We start from the raw sequence: 22568 nt of genomic DNA, 5'->3' as shown, positions 1-22568 counted from the left end.
AGAGAAGTGCAGCTGTAAAACACCCTTTGAGCCACTGGAATGAGCCTTACAAGCTCCTCCAACTTCAATCAAAAACCATTTTGCCTTCAAGTATGGGGAAACTCCAATAAAAGTTGGCAGAAACAGCACTGTCACATTCCTGCATCAACAAAGGGATAATAAAAACATCAGATGTATCCCTACAGCACACAGCTACACAGTCTCAAGGACTGCAAAATAAAAATCAATCTGGATGCTGAAGGGCGGGTGAAAAGCAGCAGACAAGGTTCATTGGGCACATCCCTCAACCATTCCAAAGATCTAATCTATGAATGCTCTTAAAAATAATCCTCCAGAAATCACATCAAGCACCTTGTCTCCAAAACTGAGTATTAGACTTTGAGGTCAAATCTCATCATTTTTAATAAGAATTCAGGATCAAGATTTGAACAGCATGTGTAATGAAAAGAGTGGGAATTATATCTGTCCCAGAAAGCAGTAGAGAAATCCGCTGTTAAATGAATATATATTGTAAATCTGAACTCTGCCATGCATGCCTGGGCTTTGCAGAGAAAATAATTAATTACTGGATTGTAACACAGGCCTGGGTAGATAAACAGGCTGGGGTTCAGGGTGTCTCTGCCTTACTTCCCCTGATGATGCCAAGAGCTTGAAACATGCACTTCCCTTTCACACCCATTGCAGATAAAAACCAAAACTAAACAGAAGGAAATACTACTTTAGCTAAAAAAGCATTTATGCCTTGCTTTTTTAAAAGACTGGTCTTTTGTACTGTTGCATTGCAAACTATCAAAAGTGACCTGTATCTCACTGTGTTCCCTCCCCATCCTTGCTCATGTTCATTTGCTGAGTCAATAAAATATCTGTATCATCAGCAGCAGCAACACAGTTTTTTTCTCAAAAACGGGTGTCAATCTACACTAAGGATATTTTGTGAACTTAATCTGTTTACTACTAAGTTTTGAGGTGCTAGATGGCAGCAGAGAGTGTTTTGTTTAAAATAAAAATTAAAAAGATAATATAAAAAAAGAAGAAAAACCAAATAAATAGTGTTAAGCTAATGGGTTGTATAAAAGTGTCACTAAGAAATGATCAATGTCATTCAATTTTAGGAATTGCAAAACCAACTCCAAACTTGCTCTTTGAAGAAAGCTCTCTAATGAAAACCTTCACTGTTTTGGCACTTGGATCCATTACATCTGTTTGTGGAGAGCAAAAATTATAAAAGAAAAGTTGTGTAATGTGTTTCCCTGCAGCTTTATTTTAGTACAGCCAGATGTCCTACTCCTGTCAAAATATTTACCAGCAAATATTCAGGAAATCAGGATAAATTTGAAAAGATTGGTCCAGATCCAAACACCATCCACCCCTGAAACGGTGCAATTTAGGAGTCAGATATAAGATTTTTTTTCCTGGTATTTTAAAGGAAATCCCATCCTGCTCTCATCTGTCCCTGAGGAGTGATCATTTCTCATCACATGTTTGGAAGCAGCCAACTTCCAAGCCCTGGATGCTGGAGGCAGCTTCTGCAGCATTCCAGAGCTCAGGAAGAGGAGCCAGGGCTGCCCCGGGGCCCTGCTCCAACAACCCCTTCCCAGTGAATATTCTGGGAATATTATCATTTTTCTGAGTAATCTTTAAATGCAGGAGAAGCATTTAGAGGAAGGAGGAAAAAACAAAACAAAACAAAAAAAACAGATAGGATGATAACATGTTAATCCCTAAACCAGTTAATTTAAACGGGAAATGTGGTAAGGATGGAAATTAGGTTGATGGTATTGAAGTCATCAGCTGTAATTGTTTCTTAATTAATGACACCAAGTTGTAAAGCGTGTTACATGGAACCTTGTCTGGAGGCTGGGGAAAATGGAAAAGTACAAGGCAGAATTAAGAGTCAGACATGTATTAAGTTCCCATCAATTTGGGTTTAAACACAAGGAGAACACAAGAGAAGTATTTTTTCTTATTTTGGTGCATCCAGCCCTCAAGCCCAGGGAAATGGGAGCTCCCCCTCCTCCAACAGCCAGAGCCACACATCCACTATGATGCACACCAAATTAATGGAATTTTTGTCTGCCACCTTATCTAAATGTGTCTCACTCTTGCCTGGATGCCTGGGGCATTTTGTCAGGCTGGCCTTGGATCTGGCTGGAGTCCTACATCTTGTCATGCACATTCCCCCACGGAACATCACGGGAGGGAATGTGCAGGAAAAGCATCCACACAGGACTGGAAGCCACTGGAGCGGCCTGTGCATCCATGCAAGGACAACAGCACACCCCTGGATACAAGCTCCATCCCAAAGCACAAAAAGAACTCATACAAGCATGCAGAGTTCTTGTTCAGCACTGCAAAAGGGTTGAAAAGCATGGAATAAGGTCAATAAGCTTGAATAATATCTGTAAACCCACTGAGGTTGCTTGAACTTTCTTCATCCACAGGATACTGTCTGATTTAAAAAAAAATCTTAAAATTTTAACAAAAACTATTAATGACAAGGAATTCCCAAATATGCCATGCTTCTAAAAGAGAAGAGATAATTAAGAACATTACTTTGCACTGGTAAAAAGAGGTGTAAAATCCAGCTTTTGTTTGAATTTGAAATGATTTTCTGAAACCTTCATAAAAGCCAAAGACTTAATTTTGGAAAAGCAAAACATCAGGAGCAGCCAGACAGATCTTCAGTGTGCATAAATCAGCACAGGGTGCAGTGGCAGAAGATCTGACAAGCTAATACTGCTTTTTCTCTAGGCTAAATGTGGCAAGCAACCCTTCCTTAAAAGCCTGATAGTTTATGTGCTTTGAGGTGGAAACTTAAAAAAAAAGTATAAAAAGCTTTATTGTGGGGGGAAATCCTTGTACTGCGTTTTATATTCATGGAACAAAGAAACTCAAATCCACTAGATAAAAAAGGTCTACATTTATTCTAAATAAGTCACTTTTACTCAGGACAAGCAGTTTCTTCCGTGCTTGATATCATCTTTAACTCATTGTTTCTCATCAAATGTCTAGTGGTGATAAGGATTTCCTGAGATAATAAGATTCTATTTCTAAGCAGTAAAAATAAGTATTATCAGATGCTACTCAGTGTGCAAATTTGCAAGAATGGAAGAAAATTTCTCCACCCAAATATCAAACATGTTCATTTTTGCTACTGTTACATTGTACAAAGCAGCAAGAATTGGAGGCAGCCACTTTCCACAGCTGTAGTTTTAATGTGTATTTTCCCTTTTGGTTCCAGGAGCAAGGTTCCTCTATTTTTTAGCAGGAGTGGACTGTGGCTGTTGAATGAGAACCTATTCCATAGTCTGCTGTTAGTGGTGTGTGAGCCCAGACCTCAGGGACACATTGTTCAAATACTCCTGAAAAGCCAGAAATATCACAGGTCTTCAGGGGCACTTCTATTGAGAGTTAGTGTGGGGTTTTTTTAACAACAAGAAAGTGCACAATAAGCAATAACTGATTATTAAGTGATTATTAAGTCCATTTCAATGGAGGATAAACTGAAATAAATAAAGAAGTAAAAAGCACCCTGCCATAGATTCAGGTAGGTACAAGAGTACCTACCATTATATAGTATATTTATTCAAATAATACTGGATATGGTCTGCACTGACTTCTGCCACAGGGGGAGGAGTGGAATACAAAATCCCAACCTCCCTGGGCAGCCCCTTCACCCACCCTTTAATCCCATGATCCCAGCTGGACAGTGTGTCATGGGAAGGTGCCTATTCAAGGTTTGCAAGAAAAATTATTGCATCAAGGACTCAGACCCACCCAAGAGGCTTCAGTAACCATGGTGGGGTCACATTCCCACAGGGAAACAAGGATTTGAGGGGAGTCATGGCCACACACAGATACTACAGTGGCTGGAAGGTAAATCCATGAGCAATTCCCACAGGAAGTATCACCACAGAAACCTCAGCTGAAGAGGACACCAGGGTGCCACTCAGAATGTAAGGCAGTAAGTCAAAAAGCCAGATACTGGTGCATTAAGCACTGAAAAGTATTATGTGACTGTGCTGGCATTTATCAGCCATCAGACATATCAAAGGATCTGAAAGAAAACAAAGAATATGGATGGCTTGTCTGCCCTGCAAACAGCTCTATTTTGCAAAGTACAGACAACTCTGGTGGCACAAACTGACACGTAAGGACACGATTTCCCACTGGATAATGACAAATCCTGGAGCAAAAACTGTCAGAAAATGTCTGGCTTTGCTTGGCCTTGCTATTATTTTTTCACTTTGCTTCCTGCTCATCTCAGGGCTGCCACTTTTGGGGCATGTGTTGAAGGCTGAACTGACTCATATATGTGAGAGCAAGCTGTGACCTCTAAAGCCAGGCTTGGCCATGCCATGGCACTGGTGTTGAACGTGCCCCTAATGGTCTGGGGCAGAGGCAGCACTTGGGATCACCATTCAGTGCTGTTGGGAAACCCATGTCCTACACACAGACAAGGTGCTGCCATCCTGCACCCAGGATGTGCCACCACTGCTGCCTTTTGACACTCAACAAGGAAATGACACAGTGCCAGAGCCCCTTCTCCCCTGCCTGCTCCCAGAGACACAACCAGCAGCTGTGCATGGGCTGCTCTCACTCCCTGCTTACTTCCTGGTGCTGTTTAATATTTGTTTAACCATACTGACAGAAGCACAGGATAAAGATCAGCTGAGCAAGCAGCAAAAATGATGCTGCAAGTTATTTCCTTGCCCAGGAATGCTGTGTGTGAGCAGTGGAGTCCCATGGGAGGGATGGATGCCATGCACCAGGAATGCCATGGTGTTCTGAGTGTGGGGTTTCCTGGAGGCACTGTCAGACACCTTGTTCTGCCACAGGTAGCAAAGAAAAAATCACATCTAATCTCTCTGTTGTTGTTTCCTAAATGAAAGGCAGGTGAGCTTCTACCCTGAGGGCTTTTGCTGCCATTTCTCTGAAAGGCTGGAAATGCACCAGGTTTGGGAAGGAGCCCACTCCTACACACAGCAACTTGGCTGCACAATTCAGGCCCTTTTTATCCCAGGCAGAGCAGGCAGGTCTGGCAGCTGCACATCCATGGCTGCAGGACTGTGCCTGAGCTTTGTTTCACACACAGCAAAGCCAACATCCCTCCCTCTCCATCTCCCACCGCAACACAGCTCCACAGTTTTTGTTGGAGCTCTTTTTTTGGTTTTTTTTTTTTTTTTTTGATTCACCCTGAGGTAAAAAACAGTCATGGAAAGAAAATTTCAGCTCAAACAAATGTTAAATATGGCAAAATCACAAGCTCATGGGAACAGGACCCAAAAGAGGGGCTGCGGGACAAGTTTGACTCCTCACAGCACCAGTGGCTCCACCTCTAAAGCATACTTTGAACCACTATGGAATAAGACACAATTCCACAAACAGGAATTATGTAAACCACTCTGCATATATTATTTGCAAAAGCCCCAGCCATTCAATGGGTCCATCCCACCACCCATATGGATCCAATTACAGAAGAGGCACCCAAAGTCTCTGGGACAAGCAGAAGAGAAAGAAATGGGTAAGCCAAGACCACTGTGAGCACAGTCCAACTTCACTCCATTCGGGTGGGCATCACCAACCCACTTAATTGCTGACAGACTATTCAAAATGTCTTTGCTGCAGGCTGCTGCCCTGAAATTCCTTTATCCCCCCAAGTCTGGACCTTCATCCCACCCATATTCCTCTACAGATCAAAATCTGCGACCTGGTTAAAAAGCTCACATCTTCAAACCAGCCTGCTCAGAGCAAAAAGTAACACTGTCACACAAAGATGTCATAAATAAATACTTAAAAAACCAACACCAGAGGAGCTGGTGAAGCTGAGCCATGCACTGAGACTGCACAGCTCCTCTCTTTGGAAGACTCATAAACCTGCCTGTAAAGGCTGTGAACTGGCTTTTTAAACTATACCACCTCCTTGCATGGCTTGGATTATTTTTCCACGCCAGATGTACATTTAACAGAGTAATACAAACACTGCAACTCCTTAATAAACTCTTTTAATGCCCCGACAGTTTGTAAGGCATTTCCCTCAACATGTGTCTGGTTATGGTTTCAGCAAGCCTGCAGGAAGAAGAAGAATCTGTCTGGCAGTTTGGACAGTGATTACAGCATGTAGCCCGAGGATATTTCACCTCCAGACCTGCCACCACCCTGCTGCATGGAATAAAGTCCATTCCCAGCAAACTCTGCAAGGCTTTGTGTGGGGAATAGTAAAAGGGATGGTATATGCAACTTAAGGAAAAGCACAGAAATCCACCTCTGTGCTGCCAGACATTTAGTCTTTCATCAGGTAAATGCAGCTTCGTATGCCATTCACATTTAAAGGGAAAAGCTTCTTAAGTGCTTCCACAGAACAGGAAATCGTTAAAAGCAGCTATTTTGGACCACATTGCCCTAAGCTTGATGGAGCAATAGATTCCTCTCACTGAACACAATTCTGTTTGCAAAGACTCCTCCATCTGCTGAACTAGTTCCCTAATTTCTCATCATCTTTCACTGATTATTCAATATACCTTTCCAGAAAAATGATCATTTTTTTTCAAAGTGTGTTTTTACAGCAGCTGGGATGGCCCCTTTCAGTGCTTTTCTATGCTATAATCCAAGATTAGGAGCCTATAGTAAAAATAGCCATCAGAGAGGCCAGTAGAGTATTCAGCTGTCCTACAATTCTAGTATTTTAGCAAATCCAAGCTTTTTGCATTTCTCAAGGTATTTTTTACAATGCTTCTCACACTCAGCCCTTGTCTGTTGCTTCCAAATACAACACAGCAGCGTCTCCCATCATTTCCACCAAATTACAAACCCAGTGGCAAATGACAAAGTATACTTTAAAAAGTTATGTCTCCTGCACATTTACAGATTAGAAAATAATATCTTTTGACCAAGAAAGAAGGAAAAAAACCTCATATATCAGAGAAAAATAATCTAAACTTCAATCACATCTAAAGCTCCGTTAGCAGGTTTGTTGTACGATCCTTTTGAATTTCTTGTACACTCAGCAAGTAGATCTGATGGTAAACATCAAACCAGAAAGGCAGCTTTTGAAAATCCAGGCTCAGCTGATAGAACTCTTTTAAGTCAAGTTCAAAGTAAGTTTTGAAGATGAGATAGTGTGCTACACCTGAGCGTTTATGACATTCAGTAGGAGAAAGAGGCAACTCCACACTGCAGCATACCCTGGATATGCAGCACACCCTCCTAACTCCTCTCCTCTTTGTCTCCCCTTTTCCAAAATCAACAGAGCAAAATTAAAAGAGACAAGTAATTTATGATGAGTTTAAAATAGCAGCAGTGTAGAGTAAGCAATAACACAGAAAAGTCAAGGCAAAATCCACCCTTGTCCCGCTGATCAGCGTTTCACACTGAAACTCCACAAAGCCCCACACATTTTGTTTAAACGGGTGCACAACAACTCCCCTATGAGCTCTGTGCTTTCTTCCACCACCTCACTGGCATTCACGTAATACTGCAAATTGTTACCCTGCAGGCCACCATCCATCTCCTTAAGAGCAGCTGAACACTGGAACTCCTGAAGAGATGTGAGATATTCCTCCTAAAATAACACTCTGCTCTGCACCTATTGCTGATGGCAGAACTTGCTTGAGTGTTGGAGAATTATTGGAGTGTACACCAAAAAGTCAGAGCTTGTTTGCCGCCACTTGATTTCTGTCATAAGTAACGTAACACCATGTGAGCTGCAATAGAAAATGTTTCCTAAAAACTTTTTTGCTGGAAAATTACTCTAGAAGGTAAAAGTCACCTGTGCTGAGACACTGTAACACACCATGAATGAAGAATTGAAGCAAATCTGCCTGACCCACACACACTGACCAAATAAAAGCTGCCACAACAATGTGCTCAAAACCAAAAGAACAGCAAATCTTACATTTTTCATAATTTTCTTACAGGATAACAGTAAATATGTTTTAAATTGGGACTAATCAAATTGTTGTAGTAGAAATTAGGATATGAGGAGGTGACTTGGTAATTAAGCAAAAATCTTATTCACAGGACTACACATGACTTCCAAGTGAGTAACCAGAGCAGTGTGAATGTATTTTGAGCCTACAGAGAGGACAGAGAATCCAGCCCTGGATTTGGATCTCTTTATGCCTAAGTACTGAAAGAAACAAGGAAAAATTAGATATTTCTACCCTCATCATCCATCAGAAAAATGAAAGCACACTCTTACCTTCACAAATTCTGTCCAGTCGCTGCCGCTTGACTTTGTGTTTATCCACAAGTGCCATTCTTGATGGGATTTTGCAACTTTCTGACTCAAAAAGCACAGCAGTCCCCCAGGAGCTTAGGAGAACTCACAGGAATCGGCGTGCATACCGCCACTGTGGATCTGCAGAGAAAGGAGAGCATTTGTAAGGTTTGCTCACTCCCCATCCCTGGAAGTGCTCAAGGCCTGGGTGGATGGGGCTCAAAACCTGGGATAGTGGAGGGTGTCCCTGCCCTCAGCAGGGATGGAACAACTGGGCTTTAAGGCCCCTTCCAGCCCAAACCAGTGTCAGATTTCCAGCACACCAGGTGAGATCTGCCTGTGCCCAGCAGCAGAGCAGGTTTTGGAAAGGACAGCTCTGAGCCTGCACCCCACAAGTCACACATCTGGCACCACAAATGAGTCTCTTTGTCCTCCCTGAGATTCAGAAAACCAGCCTTGCACGCAAGAACTGCCAAAGCCCTGCATGGGCTTCCCAGTTTTATTTCTGACTGAAAAAATCTATTCCTAGTGGATAAAATCCATGAGGTTATTTTGTAGGCTCACAGATGCTGAAAGATTCTTAGAGAGTATATAAAACAGGGGAAGTAGTTCTTGCTCCGCCAGTACTCTCATACACAAAACACTTTCATGTTTAAACCTTGCCCTGTAAAAGTCATCAATGAACCTTGAATTTACAAGAAGACCTTGATGTATATTCCAGCTGTCACCACAGTCTGTCCTTGCCCTCATACTTGAAGGGCCAGCCTTAAACTTCGGGTACTGTTTCTGGTGCACACATTTTCAATGCCAGAGAGATAAAATCATCCATGAAGCCACGTGTGTGGCTGATTGACAAGAAATGCTCTCCAAAGAGACAGCAGCTAAAGGTTTTCTGCATTTTGGTGGCACAGAGGAAGACCCTTAATGGATACTCTGAGGTCTGACACGTTTTGCTCCTACAGAGAGCCAAAGGTTTGTTCAATCCCTGAACACTGACCTGACTCAGCTGCAGCCTCTGAATGTGCAGTTGAGGTACTTCTACCAGGTTTGAATTTTTGATGTAAAATCCAGGTGAGAGTTTTTCAAAGCAAGCTCCGCAACAGCATTCACGAATCAAGACATGGAAGAAGAGACCTCATGCTGACAACTGAATTCCAACAATCCAACATAACACACACTAATATTTTATGCGACTGCTGATTCAAAATCCTCTTTTGTATTTTAAGGTGAAGACAGATGACCCTAGTAACAGCTACAAACCTTCCCAAGGAGAGATCCTGCTCAAGAAAAAGGCCTTTACCCACACAGCCATCCACCACTCACTGCAAGGCACCAAAAAAACAGAATTAATGTAAATCTGTGATTTCTAGAGACAAAGCAAAGCAGCACCACATTTTCAGAAGCTTTGCACGGAGAGGAGGGGAAGAGGAAGGCAGAAATGAGTGCAAGCACAGCAAGAAACCCTTGCCTGAGTAGCCATCTCTATCACCCTGTGGAGTCCCAACCTCTCTGCCTACATACAGTAGAGTGGTTTAAAAAAATTGATAAAAATTCTGAAAAGCCAGCAGTAACCACAAACCTGGCACCATTCATTCAAACTGAGCCCCAAACAGCTCCTCTCCAGCAGGTGAATTTTCACACTGCAGCATTTGCAAACAAAATTTTTGTGACAAACAAAAAAACCAACCGGTTCACGAAATGCAGGACAGAAAGAAGACACCACACCAGAAAATCCAGGTTGATGCCCAGAAGTTGACCTTGGGCAGTGCCTGTAACCTGGAGTTTTGCTTCCCCTTGTGCAAGAAGCAATAGCAACACTTAACTCATCCTCTGGAGCACCCTGGCAGGTTCACATAGCCCAGGCAAGCATTTCTACTTTGCATTTTATTCTCCTGCACCAGCACTGGCTCCCCTAAAAACACTCCAACAACTTTCCAGAAAACCCAGTTAACCAGTGCAGTAGGCTGAGGATGAGAGGGGTAAAGGCTCTAACAAAGCTGCTGCACTCTGGGATGACAATTTCATGGAGATTATTGTTATTATTATAAATGGTTATCAATTATGCATCACATTGATAGTTAATTTCCAAAAGGAAAGGCCTCGTGTCGGTACAGCTGAATTCCAACTAAGGATGATCGGCGATTTCCTGGTAGTTAATGGCCAATTTCCCAGCAGCACAACTGCAGCATAATCACTGAGATTTATAGCAATAATTAATTGATTTTTTTAAAACATAGGGATGCTAAAGAGCACGATTCCCACTCATATTAAAAATTAATGCAGCATTCTAGGAGATGCAGAAAACTTCCATTCCGGAGGCAGATGCTTGGTACAGTCAAAATATTTCATGCAACAAAAATTAAGCTGTTAGTGTAGCTAAAGCCCAAGTTGCTAGTGGCATTTCCATGATCAACATTTACAGGCACACACATGATTTTTTACCTCTATTACATCCCATTCCACTTCCAGGGAGAAATACCAGGTTATAAAAAAAAAATCACATCAGAAGAGTATTTTGTTCTGAAAACACTCAAATGGTTCATTATGTTGGGGCTGCAACTCCTTCCCCCTTTACTTCCCCAAACAAAACCAATTTGCAAAGTGTACTTAATTCTGACAGAGTGCATTTTCTGATGGACGAATGCGTCCATTAAAGTTTTTTCTTTCCCCCAGCCATCTCAATTCCCTGCATTACTCCCTGGAGGAAAACTTCCTACAAAAGAAACTAATAACAATCAGAGAAATTACTGCTCATCAGAGTCCCACACAGCTTAATGCAATGCCCATGAATGAGCTCCTTCCTAATGACAAGAACTGGCCCATCTTTGTCTGACAGGTGTCCTTGGTGGTACCAACCAGCAATAAAAGCCCAGCTCAGAAGACTTATTGAAAATGTGGCTGGAGCTGCTGAGCAGATTTGGCAGGGATGGATAAAATGGAGAAAAGCAGATGTGTGGGGCACAGAAACAGGAGGATATTCCCCAGCCTTTGCATGAGGCTGCAATTAAGAAAGCAGTTCTTCCATTTGTGGGATGGAAGATGCAATTAGTTGTGCACCCAACTCCAATCTATCCCCAATGGATTCTACAGCCAGCCCAAGCTCAAAACAATCCCAGGGCTAAATGTCCCCCACCATAAAATAAACACAATCAGACTTGGCAGAACAAAAATCATGGTCAGCAATTAAAAGACAAGAAAACCTCATTGTCTAAGGAAATTTGAGAGGAAGAGGCACACGCACAAAAATTGTACTTCATCCTCAGCAAGATTAGGAAACAAGTGAAGTGATTTACATGCAGTAATTGCATGGCCTGTGTTAGCCTCCAACAGTGTCTTTCAAAATGTAAATTTTCTTGAAAACCCTAGGACACGATGATAGCCCATAGCTATTTATTTATTTAAAGCAGGAATTTACTTAAATACAACACTTTAGGAAAAAACCCCAATCCTGAAGCAACACATTTAAATAGCTTCTAAATACTGCCTGTTAAAAAGCACAATCCATGAGCCAGAAAATGAGAGCAGAGAAAGCTGTATTAGGGCTTTTTTTATCCTAACTTTTGATGGAAAATGAAAAGAAATAAAGGTGATCTTCCAAAATAAGATGCATGGTTAGATAAAAGTAAGAGAAAAGTGATTTCATGAAGAACATCCTGTCTTCTAAGCTCTTTCTCAACTTACTCTTTTGTACCATGTTTTTATGGCCCATGAGGTAGGACAGGAGCATAAATATCAATCACAGAAGGGTCTGGGTTGGAAGGGACCTTAAAGATGAATCAGTGCCTCCCCCTGCCATGGGCAGGGACACCTTCCACTATCCTGGGTCATCCAACCTGGCTTTGGACACTTCCAGGGATGGAGCATCCACAGCTTCTCTGGGCACGCTGTGCCAGTGGTAATGTCTGTTTTAGAGCATCCATCACAGGCATTGTCACCAAACCACTCAGCACCTGGCAGGTGACTGAGATTTGCCCTTTCCAGTGCTCCAGACACAACATCTCACATGTTCCCTGTCTGTGCACAGCCTTGGGAAAGCAGGATGGTGTCCCCTACACCCTGTTCTGTGACAAACCAACTGACTGCATTTTCTACCCTCTATGAAATACAGCAGCAACAAAGTGGAGAGTCTCTACTACAGAAAAATACCAGCTCCACAAACTGCAAAAGGTCCCATTTCCAAACAGCAAAGGACAAATTCCATCCTTCTTTCCTCACATCTACACTGGGTTTCCACATGTACAATTCCTTACTTCAACAAGTGCAAATGTTTTGATGGTACTGCAGGGTATTTCCTGGGCTCTCAGGAAAACAGAGATTTCTGGAGAAGGTTTAGTACTCATGATTACTGCAGAATGTCAGTCCTCTCAGCTGGAAGCAGAGCAGGATGCCCAAGCAGAATTGTTGAAGTCAGGATCTGCCGATGCCACAGGCAGCTCTCCCCGTATCCTCCTTTGTGTAAGGCCTGGTTTTTCACAGCTCAATCACACTTGAATTGAGATCTGAAGGCAAGAACAGCCCTCGGAGCTGTGAACTGCCCCAGCCCTGCCTCAGCATCCCTGTGTGCTCACTATCCTGAGCTCTGGCCATCCCCACTGCTCAGCGTTTCAGCTGCCTGGGGAGGGCAGGAGGGGCTGGGAACCAGAGTTCAGTGCAAGAAAGGCAAGGCAGGGAAAAGAAAGCAGGAGCCACGCAGAGATAATGACAGGGGAGGGAAGGGACAAAGGAGACGGCACAATGCAGGAGGAGCACTTGGAGAACACTCTGCCAGCCCTCAGTGCAATGCCCTGCTCAGCCCCCATCACCAGCCTCTCCCTCCCACACTGCAGGGGAGGAGGGAAGCACGGAAGGAAAGGGACAGGCAGACAGACAGACAGACAGCACGGTCCCGCTGGGGATGGGTTTTTGGGATATTGTCTTTTAAAGCACAATGAGATAACTAGGGAAGCTCACACTGTTAAGACACCATTAAACCAAATAGCCCAGTAGGAACCAAAACCAGATTAAACATTTATACAAATAGTGAGAACAAACACGGAATTTCATTACCCAAAATAGGTGTTTTTTTGGTTTTTTTTGTTTTTTTTTTTTTTAAATAATGCCTCAGAGATATAAACCCACTCACTTGGGAAGTGGAATCACAGAGTTTCTGTGTGGCCAGGGTTTGACTTCTCCCACTCCACTAAACACTCAGCCATCATATGTGAAATAGGATGGTGGGGGGAAAAAAAGGCTTTTTCTCATTTTTTTGGGAGAACTACCTTGGCTGTAAATCACACCTTGGATTTGGCTGGGGTAGAGTTAATTTTCTTCGTGGTAACTGGTGTGGGGTGCTGGTTTGGCTTTGCACTGGAAACAGGGTTCATAATCCAGGGATGTTTTTTGTTATTGCTGAGCAGGGCTTACACAGAGTCAAGGCCTCTGCTTCTTGTACTGCCCCACCAGTGAGGGGGCTGGAGGGACACAAGGAGCTGGGAAGGGACTCAGCCAGGACAGCTCATCCCAGCTGATCCAGGGATATCCCAGACCATGAGGTGTCATGCTCAGCATGTAGAGTGAGGAAGAGGAAGGAAGAGGGGGATGTTTGGAGTGCTGGCGCTTGTCTGCCCAAGTCACGACTATGCATGGTGCAGCCCTGCTATCCTGGGCATGCATGAACATCTGCCTGCCCATGGGAAGTGGGGAGTGAATTCCCTGCTTGGCTTTGCTTGCATGCAGGGCTTTTGCTTTCCCTATTAAAGTGCCTTCATCACAACCCACGAGTTTTCTCACTCTTATGCTACCAATTCTCTCTCCCATCCCTTGGGAGGGAGTGAGTGACTGCATGGGACTGAGCTGCCAGCTGGGATTAAACCTCAACACCCTCCCAGCAGTCTGCAACCCCCCCAGACCACCATCACCCTCCAAACAGTGAGGGCAGGACTCCTGCTACGAAGCCATTATTAATTAGGTTTAATGTTTTTAGTAGTTATTATGATTTTGCTGCCACAGAGTGTTGGGTGATGTTCTGTGTTAAGGCTTTCCTGTGGGAATGCCTGGATGCTGCTGGGGGTGGCAGGAAGAAGAAGAATTATTTGTCCAGCTTCTTTTCCAGCCCAGAAACTTAACAATCCTTCAACTGCCTGCCTGGTGCCTTCCCCCAAAACCTGCTGGGGAAGGTGCACTCCCTGGATGCAGGGAAAACAGGGAGGCAGCAGGTTAAACGTGTTCATGGAGAGCCAGCACTCCCACGTGAGCACCTGCTGGTGGCACACAAAGGACTCTTCCACTCCTCATCACACAGAAAAGGTGAATAACACCCTGTACGAGTCTTGTGCTGAAGAAGTGGTAACAATTTTGAGGAACCTGCTATTATATGAGTGAACAAAATGTACCATAATGGCATATGAGCCTGCACATCTGCTGCTAAATTAAACACGCTACATAATGATGCAGACCACATCTTAAAACACTATGCAACGAGATACAGACCCTGCCAAAATAATGAGGCTTCAAAGATGACACAGAGAGCCTGATCCTGCATCCCTTACAGACCCTGAAAGACACAGTGATTATTCCTCAGCAGTTCTACTCCATCAAAGCTACTTGTTGACTCAGGAGTAGAATCACAATTATATACAGGTGCCCTTCAAAGGGAAAAAAAACATATGGGTATGCAGCATTTTTCTTTCTCTCCATCTTAATGATGTGTAAAGCACTAGAAAGGTTTTTGTTTGGAACTGGATTTTTTAGAAAAGTTTCTGTGAGAATCGTGTGTCAGGCTACAAATTCCTCTCCAGACTGGGTTCTCAGCAGCCAGACAGATATTATGAAGATCAATTGAAATGACAGTATTCAAGTTGCCTCAATAGCCATGGTACAAAAAAGAAGGGAGTGAGACATCCCTTTTATTTTCAACTTCTTTTACCTATTTCAATTTTCAACATTAGTGATTTGCTCTTGACTTTGAGAAAAGAAGATCCAGACAATGCTCCCTTGTCAAGTAGTAACAGCCTTCCACAGGTCCTCTGTGAGCTTTCAAGCAAAACTAGGAAATACCAGAACTGGCACTCCTTTCATTCCTAAAGCTGAAATACAAACAAGCAACCCCAACAGACAGCAAGAGAATTGCTTTAAAGAAAATAACTGTCATCTCTCTTTCTGGCACCAGAAGTGAAGCAGGTCGATGCTCTGCTTACCCTGCACCAACAGCCTTCAGAGGCTGGTGGTGGGCAAAACAATAACCAGGAGCTGAACCCCCATTATCCACTTAGCTTTGAGAGGGCCTAATCTATTTGCTAATTAATCACGGGCCTCCTTCAACCTCTCTTATCTTGTTTTTCTAAGTATCTGACGCTGATAACATGCACACGGATCTTGCTGAAGCACGTAAAGGGCTGGAAAACTACCCTTAAGTTTTCAAATGAAACCAGAGGAAAAGATAAATAAATAATTTTACATTCTCCAAGGATCCCTGCCATACTGGAAAATAAAATCTCATTCTATGTTTTACCAAAATTCCTAAATTACAAATTACTGACTTGCACTAATCACAAAGATGAATGCTGGAGAAAGGTGAACCTTCACTGTTTGCATATCTGGATAAGCAAAAGCTCTTCTCTACTCAAGCCATTAATTGCTCCTGTACCAAAAGCAGCACAGCAGATTAGAAATCCTGAGAAAAATGAGTATTTGCTGGTTTGTTGGATGAGTTATGCAGTTACTTGTCCATTAGAGGGCATTTTATACTGCGGAGTGAAGCGCCGGCAGCTTGGGAACAGCATCACTAACCCCATCTGGAGCTGCTGGAGAACAGTTTCTGTCGACTCTCATTTAGTAATTGCCACTTTTCAACCTTTCCATATGCTGCATATAGATGAGCAAGCAAGAGCAAGGACAAGAAGAAAATAAGATAAAACAGCTATGAAAAAAGTCCTGCTTAAATAAACCCCTTTCGTTTGCAGCTATTGTTGCTTCCAAGGTTTGGTTTTGTTCAGTTCACTTCTCGCCCCCACCCAGCTATACCACAGCAAACTTCATCCTTTTCACTCTCACAAATAGCACTTTATGTTTTAAATTGTGAACATGATTAACAGAGAACAACTGCAAACTGTGCCGTGGCATCATTACCCATCACTGGAGCGAGATGGGAGAGCTCATCCATCTCTGGAGCTGAACAAAGGCAAATCCAGCTTCCTCAGTGCCAAGAGGCAGGACATGGCCACTTACCTTCAGATGTGTCCTTCTGGTGACTACTAATACTGCTAAATGTGAACTGTAAATTGCTTTCAGCGTCTGCTGGCTAGGGAACCACACAAAGCCACCCACTCCCCTGCTCCAGTGGTTTTCCTCTCCCCATATAAATGCAAATCAAATTAGGAAAGAGGCAGATATCTCGCTATACATCTCCAGATATACGTATGTTTGTAATCAGGGTGGCCAAACTTCCTGAGTATGAGCTGCATACCAAAATCTCCATGGGGTCAAGAGCCACATGTACCAAGAGCCAGCCTCTGTACCCCTTCCTGCCACACACATCCCATGCTCCTGTGAATCCCTGTGTTTCTCCCATCCCCACAATTCTGTGCTGCTGATCCCCCAAGCCCATCTCCCTCTACGATCTCGGGGTTTGCAGAGGCACCACAGCAGCACCCAGAGCTCCTGCCTTGTATGATGTGACTGAACAACTGCATGTAGCAAACACTCCTGCAATACTCACAAGTTACTCCTGAATTCCTCCTCAGCAGAAAGCTGAAAACAGCAAGAGCAGCAATAAAAATCTGAAGCCCCCCAGGATCAGCACATTCCCTTGGGAGCCCAAGCCAAAGTACCAAGACTACAACCAGGACCACTTCTCTCTGAGACTCTTGCAAGTCCTTGGCTCTGTATCACTACTCCTAATTAAAAGAAATAATAAAATAAGGATGAGGACATCCTTACAGGCAAAGCCATGGCACACTCAGTGTTCTGAGCTGTAACCAGGTGCTGACAAGGACATGACGGCACCCACATCCCAGCCCTACAGGACATTCAACTGTAGTGTCTCCAAGTCTGGCATTCTAGCCTTCACTGCTAATTTCTTAATTCTTCCACAATCAGGACCAGACAATTAACTATTACATTGACATCCACACATGCTGGGAAAAGATCACACCAGCCCACTTCAAATCCTAGTTGAGGCCCAGAGGAGGAACCTTCAGCCCTGCAGGAGATTCCACCGTTCACCCAGAGGAAGAGAAAGATGAAGCCCCTCCTGCCCCAGCAAACCAGGAGACTCAGCTTTCCTCCAGCACACTGAACTCCCCCACACATGGCACAAATGCAATCACTTTGAATCTTTGTCCTGGGATCTCTGCCTGGACTGGGAATAGTGAAAGGCAGCAGTGACACTCTTCTGTCTCCAGGAAATCTTTGGAGTTATAGTTTGCCCTTATCTTAGTGCTTATATTTACAAGGCACTCTTACATAAAAAGCACTCATCTGCATTGACTTATTTAGCAACATGAAATAAAATAGCCTGAAGCTATTCATGTTGCTTAACGTACTTATTTTTTTAATGTAGACGATGCTCTGTGTAAAGGAATATTCAAAGGGGAAAACTGTGGTTTGTTTGTAACACTTATTACTATCACTGAAGAAAATATGTTCTAACAAGTCTCGGAAGGGGGAAACACGTGTAATACCTTTAACAGCTCAGCTAATTCATCTTCTGCTGCCCAACTGCTGGCAAAATCTCAAATGGAAACTCTTAGAATGGAAACATGGAAAAACCCCTTTCTCATGGTCTGAGACCTGTTCCCACTATACAATCTCTTTCCACCGGAGTGAGTCCTGTTTGTTTTCAGCACACAGCAGCTTTACTCGACAAAAAAAAAGAGAGTTCAAGAGTTCAAGGCTACGTCTCCATTCAGGCGTACACCCACAATGAGAACCGGGCTCTCCGGCCGGCGCTGGAGGCATTCCTCTCCCTCCACCTACCCACAAAAGGGCCTTGTTTGAGGGAAATGAGGAAGGAAGGAAGGGGCAGGATGCAAAGAACGGCAGTGAGGAGAACCTGGCCAGGTGTTGGGGCATCAAGCACCAAGGAGGGCTTGGATCACGAAACGGGTCAGCAGTGAGGATGGAGGGTGGCTTTTGGAGTAACAAAGGGCCTGGGGAGTCCCCAGAGATCTGCCATGCTCCAGACAATACTGAGCTCCATGGGGTCAAGCACAGGCACAGGCAGGATGGAAATGTGTGAGTGTTTCCATGAAGTCCCGTGAGAAAGAGCCCATCGGGATGCAGGGTGGCTCCAGGACAGCTCAACTGTGGAACGCTGCCTCCTCCTGCCCATCCCATCCCATCCCATCCCATCCCATCCCATCCCATCCCATCCCATCCCATCCCTGCTGCTTTCAGCATCACTCACACCGAGCCCAAGCAGAGAGAAGGAGGGAGCCAAGTGAGTAGAGACAGGTTTTGATAACAGCAATAAATAAGATTAAATAATTCTCCCACTACCAACCTTTAGCCAAGAGTACTCCCTGCAACCACGAGGTTTGCATCATCTACACATTTTTATTCCAAGCCTTGCCAGCTCCCTGTAGCAGGGCAATTTTGGGATTTAACAACACTCAGGTTACTGACCTAAATTCAGCCAGGCTCATCTGGAGCCATAACGGTCCATTGTGTGCCCAGGCCTGCTCAGGACTCCTTAATACACAGATTATTGATGCAATGAACTGTGACGGCTCCTATAGAGCTGTTAGGGTTTATTGTAGCAACACCTACTCGGGGTCCCTTTAATGCGCGGATCGGTGACACAATAGACAGAAACGGCCACGACTTGGGGATGCATTATCCCACGGATCACTGGCGTGACAGCCATGGCTCCAGCCTCCTGCCTCAGAGCAGCCAGCAGCAAACACGCCCAAACCTCACGTTCCCAAACCCTGGGGAAGCTGGGGAGGATGGCAGAGAGGTGCAGGACCTGACCTACCCACCCAAACCTCTGAGAGGTGGCATTTGCAGACAGCAATTTGCTACTGAAAATAAGGATTTATAATGAAAGCCCTGGTGGGATCAAACTTTTAGCAAGAACAGCCACAGGCCTGCATTATAGATCAAGGCTAAAAATCCTGTCTGAGAAATACATGGAAATTAGCCAGAAAAAAATCAGCGTCCAATTTTCAGCATTAAAAAAAAATAAAAAAAATTTATGTTCCAAGAGAACGCGACGAAAGCAGGCACAAAAGGAAAGTGCTCAAATATCTGTATTTCTCTCTTCTTTGCTTCTTAAAGAACAAAAATAACCTTACAAGCTGAGAACTAAGTACTGTTTAAAGAAAGTCACTAGCACAGGGAGACCTGGGGCTGAGGAAAGGAAAATGAAGACATCACCACGAATCAAGTATTTGCAGCCTCCTCACAAACATCAGCGAACAGTTCAAAAAGCTGCAGCTGGCTTTGCACTATCGCCTGCATCTTCCCCACCATTTACCAGCAGCTTTTTTTAACATCAGTGACACTTCACATTCAAAACTGCAGTTAAAAATAGACCATTGGTCCTCCCCTTTTAGCCCTGAAAATTCCCTCCCCTCCTCTCTGCCTCCCCACACACTCGCTGGTCCCTCCTTCCCCTCCTGCCCTGTTGTCAGCCACAGGGTGATGGAGGGGTGAGGGGGGCCCTGCCCAGCTGCAAGTCTCAGAGTCATGGAATCACAGAACAGTTTGGGTTGGAAGGGACCTTACACACTGGATAGCTCCAAACCCCACAATCATGGAATCACAGAACAATTTGGGTTGGAAGGGACCTTACTCACTGGCTATCTCCAAACCCCAGAATCATGGAATCACAGAACAGTTTGCGTTGGAAGGGACCTTTCACACTGGATAGCTCCAAACCCCTTCCACTAGACCCGCCAAGCCCCATCCAACCTGCCTTTGAACACTTCCAGGATCCTCCCACTGCTCCCCAGCACCTCATCCGACCCTGGGAGCATCCCCTTCTCATTTCATCCCAGAGCTTGTAGCTTTATTTACAGGAATGGAGGCAATGGCTCTATTCTTGGTTTCCCCTCCCACCTGCTTGTGCAGAAGATGTGAGTCCAAGGCTTTAAAAAACAAAGCACCCAACACAATGTTTTCTCCCTGGCCTTAAACCCTGCAATCAGCAGATCAAATGTGAGTGCAGAGAAAGAAATTCCTTTGTTATCCATAGCTACTCAAACACTGAACCTTCAAAACCTCCTCAGGAAACAGGCCTGGGGAACGGCTGCTGCTACTACAAGAAGCCCAGCACAAGAGAGACTCGAAAATCAATATCCTTCACCCAACTTATCAAATTTACCGAGGACATTTATACAGTGTAATTAAATAGAAAAGAGATACAAATACAAAAGAGTATTTGCACGGCACTGAATAGCAATTGCATTATCTCTGGGACAGAGGACACTTTGACAAAAAGGAAGGAAAACATCATATATCAACTGAAGAAGCTGCAAGGAGCACGGGGAAGGTCTCTGCTCTCATAGCTCACAGGGAATGTACAGCACTTAAGTAGAGACAGCCACAAAATATACATCAGCACGTACACCTAAGGCATTTCTGCAGGTCCTGCTCAGTCAGCCAAAACGATGCTGTCAGAATTACACTGGTGATGGATATGGTCCAGTTGCCTCTCACACTCACGTAGGGTCTCCAGCACATGTTGGGGCACTTCCCCCTCACTGCCGTGGCAGCAAAGCAGACGCTATTATGTTGCTTTTCAGCATATGAATGTACCAAGTAAAATCAATTTTGCCCAGTAATCCACTTGGTAAGTCAGGGATGCTTTCCACAACCAGCAGCCACCTCTGCAGACTGGCAAGATAAAATCTCTGCAAGGCTAAACCTGGGAAAGGCTGACTGTGGAAAAGGCAAACTAGATTATCTGGCTATTTGTTAAACGATTCTTCTCACAAGGCTTGTGTTACAAGCTTTTTGTGAGTGCTCCTCACTTTCAGGTAGAGCCAGCTCTGGCTCCTCACTCCAGGTCCCTCTAGGAAGCACACTGCTGTGGATGGGACATCTCTCTTGCCATGGTGACCCTAAAATTCAGAATAGCCCAGTGGGGTGCTGGACACACGCTCAGTGCTGGGGAACAAAAGGCAGGGGTGTTTGTGATTGCGGATCTGCTTCTACCTCAGCCTCAAAGATGTCATCTTCAGGGTTGCCTTCAACAATTAGGCATTGCCTAATTACACTGACCAATAAAACCCAACGAACAAAATGGGCAGGATCCCTGCACGCTGCTCCCCCAACACCAGGTGCCATGAGGAGAATCCCAACCATCCCCTTCCCAATATCCTCATGGGGATGAGGGAGCATCAGGTTAAAGGCTTCTTTGTTGCCTCTCTCGGGTCTTCGTTCTTTAATGTGAATCACACTCCACTCTATTTTGAGCAATCCTTTATTAAAAGTGCCTGTGAGTCATTTTCTCTAAACTTGAAACTCTAAAAATGGTAATGTTTGGGTAGTAGTCAGGAATTTTTAAGAATTTGCATTCTTCTCTTTTTGATTTAACAGGAAAAGGAGGGTAACCTGACTCACAGAGGGTTTGTTTCCCCTTGTCCTGCACAGAAATGCTGCTCTTGGATAGAATCACAACTCATGAAATAAAACTTCGGAACATCTTTCACCAAGTACAAACAAAGAGTACTGAAAAAACAAATACAAAACAAAGTATCTCATTAGAGAAAGACAAAAAACCCAACAAGTGACAACCTGGGAGTATCTATCAACTTATGTTCAGTATGCTATTAAAAAAGAGTAAAGATTTAGAGATTTATCTTTTTTAAAGATAAATCTGTGAACTTTGGAATAACATACATCCCTTTCCAGATGCATAACACAGTAACTGAAAATCATACTGCTAATTATTCATACCTCACATGTCCCCCAAAGGAAAAGTAAAGGAGACCAAAAGAATTATGAGGAAATTTTTCCCTGAGAGGGTGGGTGAGGCCCTGGCACAGGGTGCCCAGAGAAGCTGTGACTGCCCCTGGATACCTGGAAGTGTCCAAGGTTATATATCCAAGGGCTTGGAGCAGCCTAGGACAGTGGAAGGTGTCGCTGCCCATGCCTGGATGGGGTTTAAGTTCTCTTCCAAACCAATGTAGGATTCTGTGATTTGCTCTCTGAACCCAGGACAAATTTTGCACTGCACAGCACAGCAAATAAACTGGCCCACACGCACCACACGGAGCTTTTTTCATCACTGAGACATCTCATCCTGCTTGATGACATCCCATGAGACACTACTGCCACGTCAGCTCTGGAAACAGGCTCTTCACCAACAGGGAAAGGTCTCCAAAGAATGGATGGCACACACACCAGTCAGCCTCCACATTTCCCT

General features: G+C 44.1%; 1 protein-coding gene across 1 annotated transcript in view; it reads right to left on the bottom strand.

Annotated features, from left to right (window-relative positions):
• Positions 1-22568, bottom strand: part of CTBP2 (C-terminal binding protein 2) — a 132123-nt gene that overhangs the window by 46658 nt on the left and 62897 nt on the right. Inside the window, exon 2 of the mRNA XM_064717482.1 lies at positions 8201-8359. Within this exon, the coding sequence (XP_064573552.1) occupies positions 8201-8258 (58 nt within the window). The 5' untranslated portion in view covers positions 8259-8359. The remainder of the gene's footprint in view (positions 1-8200; positions 8360-22568) is intronic.

The sequence above is a fragment of the Zonotrichia leucophrys genome, chromosome 6 (assembly GCF_028769735.1).
Source record: "Zonotrichia leucophrys gambelii isolate GWCS_2022_RI chromosome 6, RI_Zleu_2.0, whole genome shotgun sequence".
Lineage (NCBI taxonomy): Eukaryota > Metazoa > Chordata > Aves > Passeriformes > Passerellidae > Zonotrichia > Zonotrichia leucophrys.
This window is presented reverse-complemented; position numbering and strand designations above follow the sequence as displayed.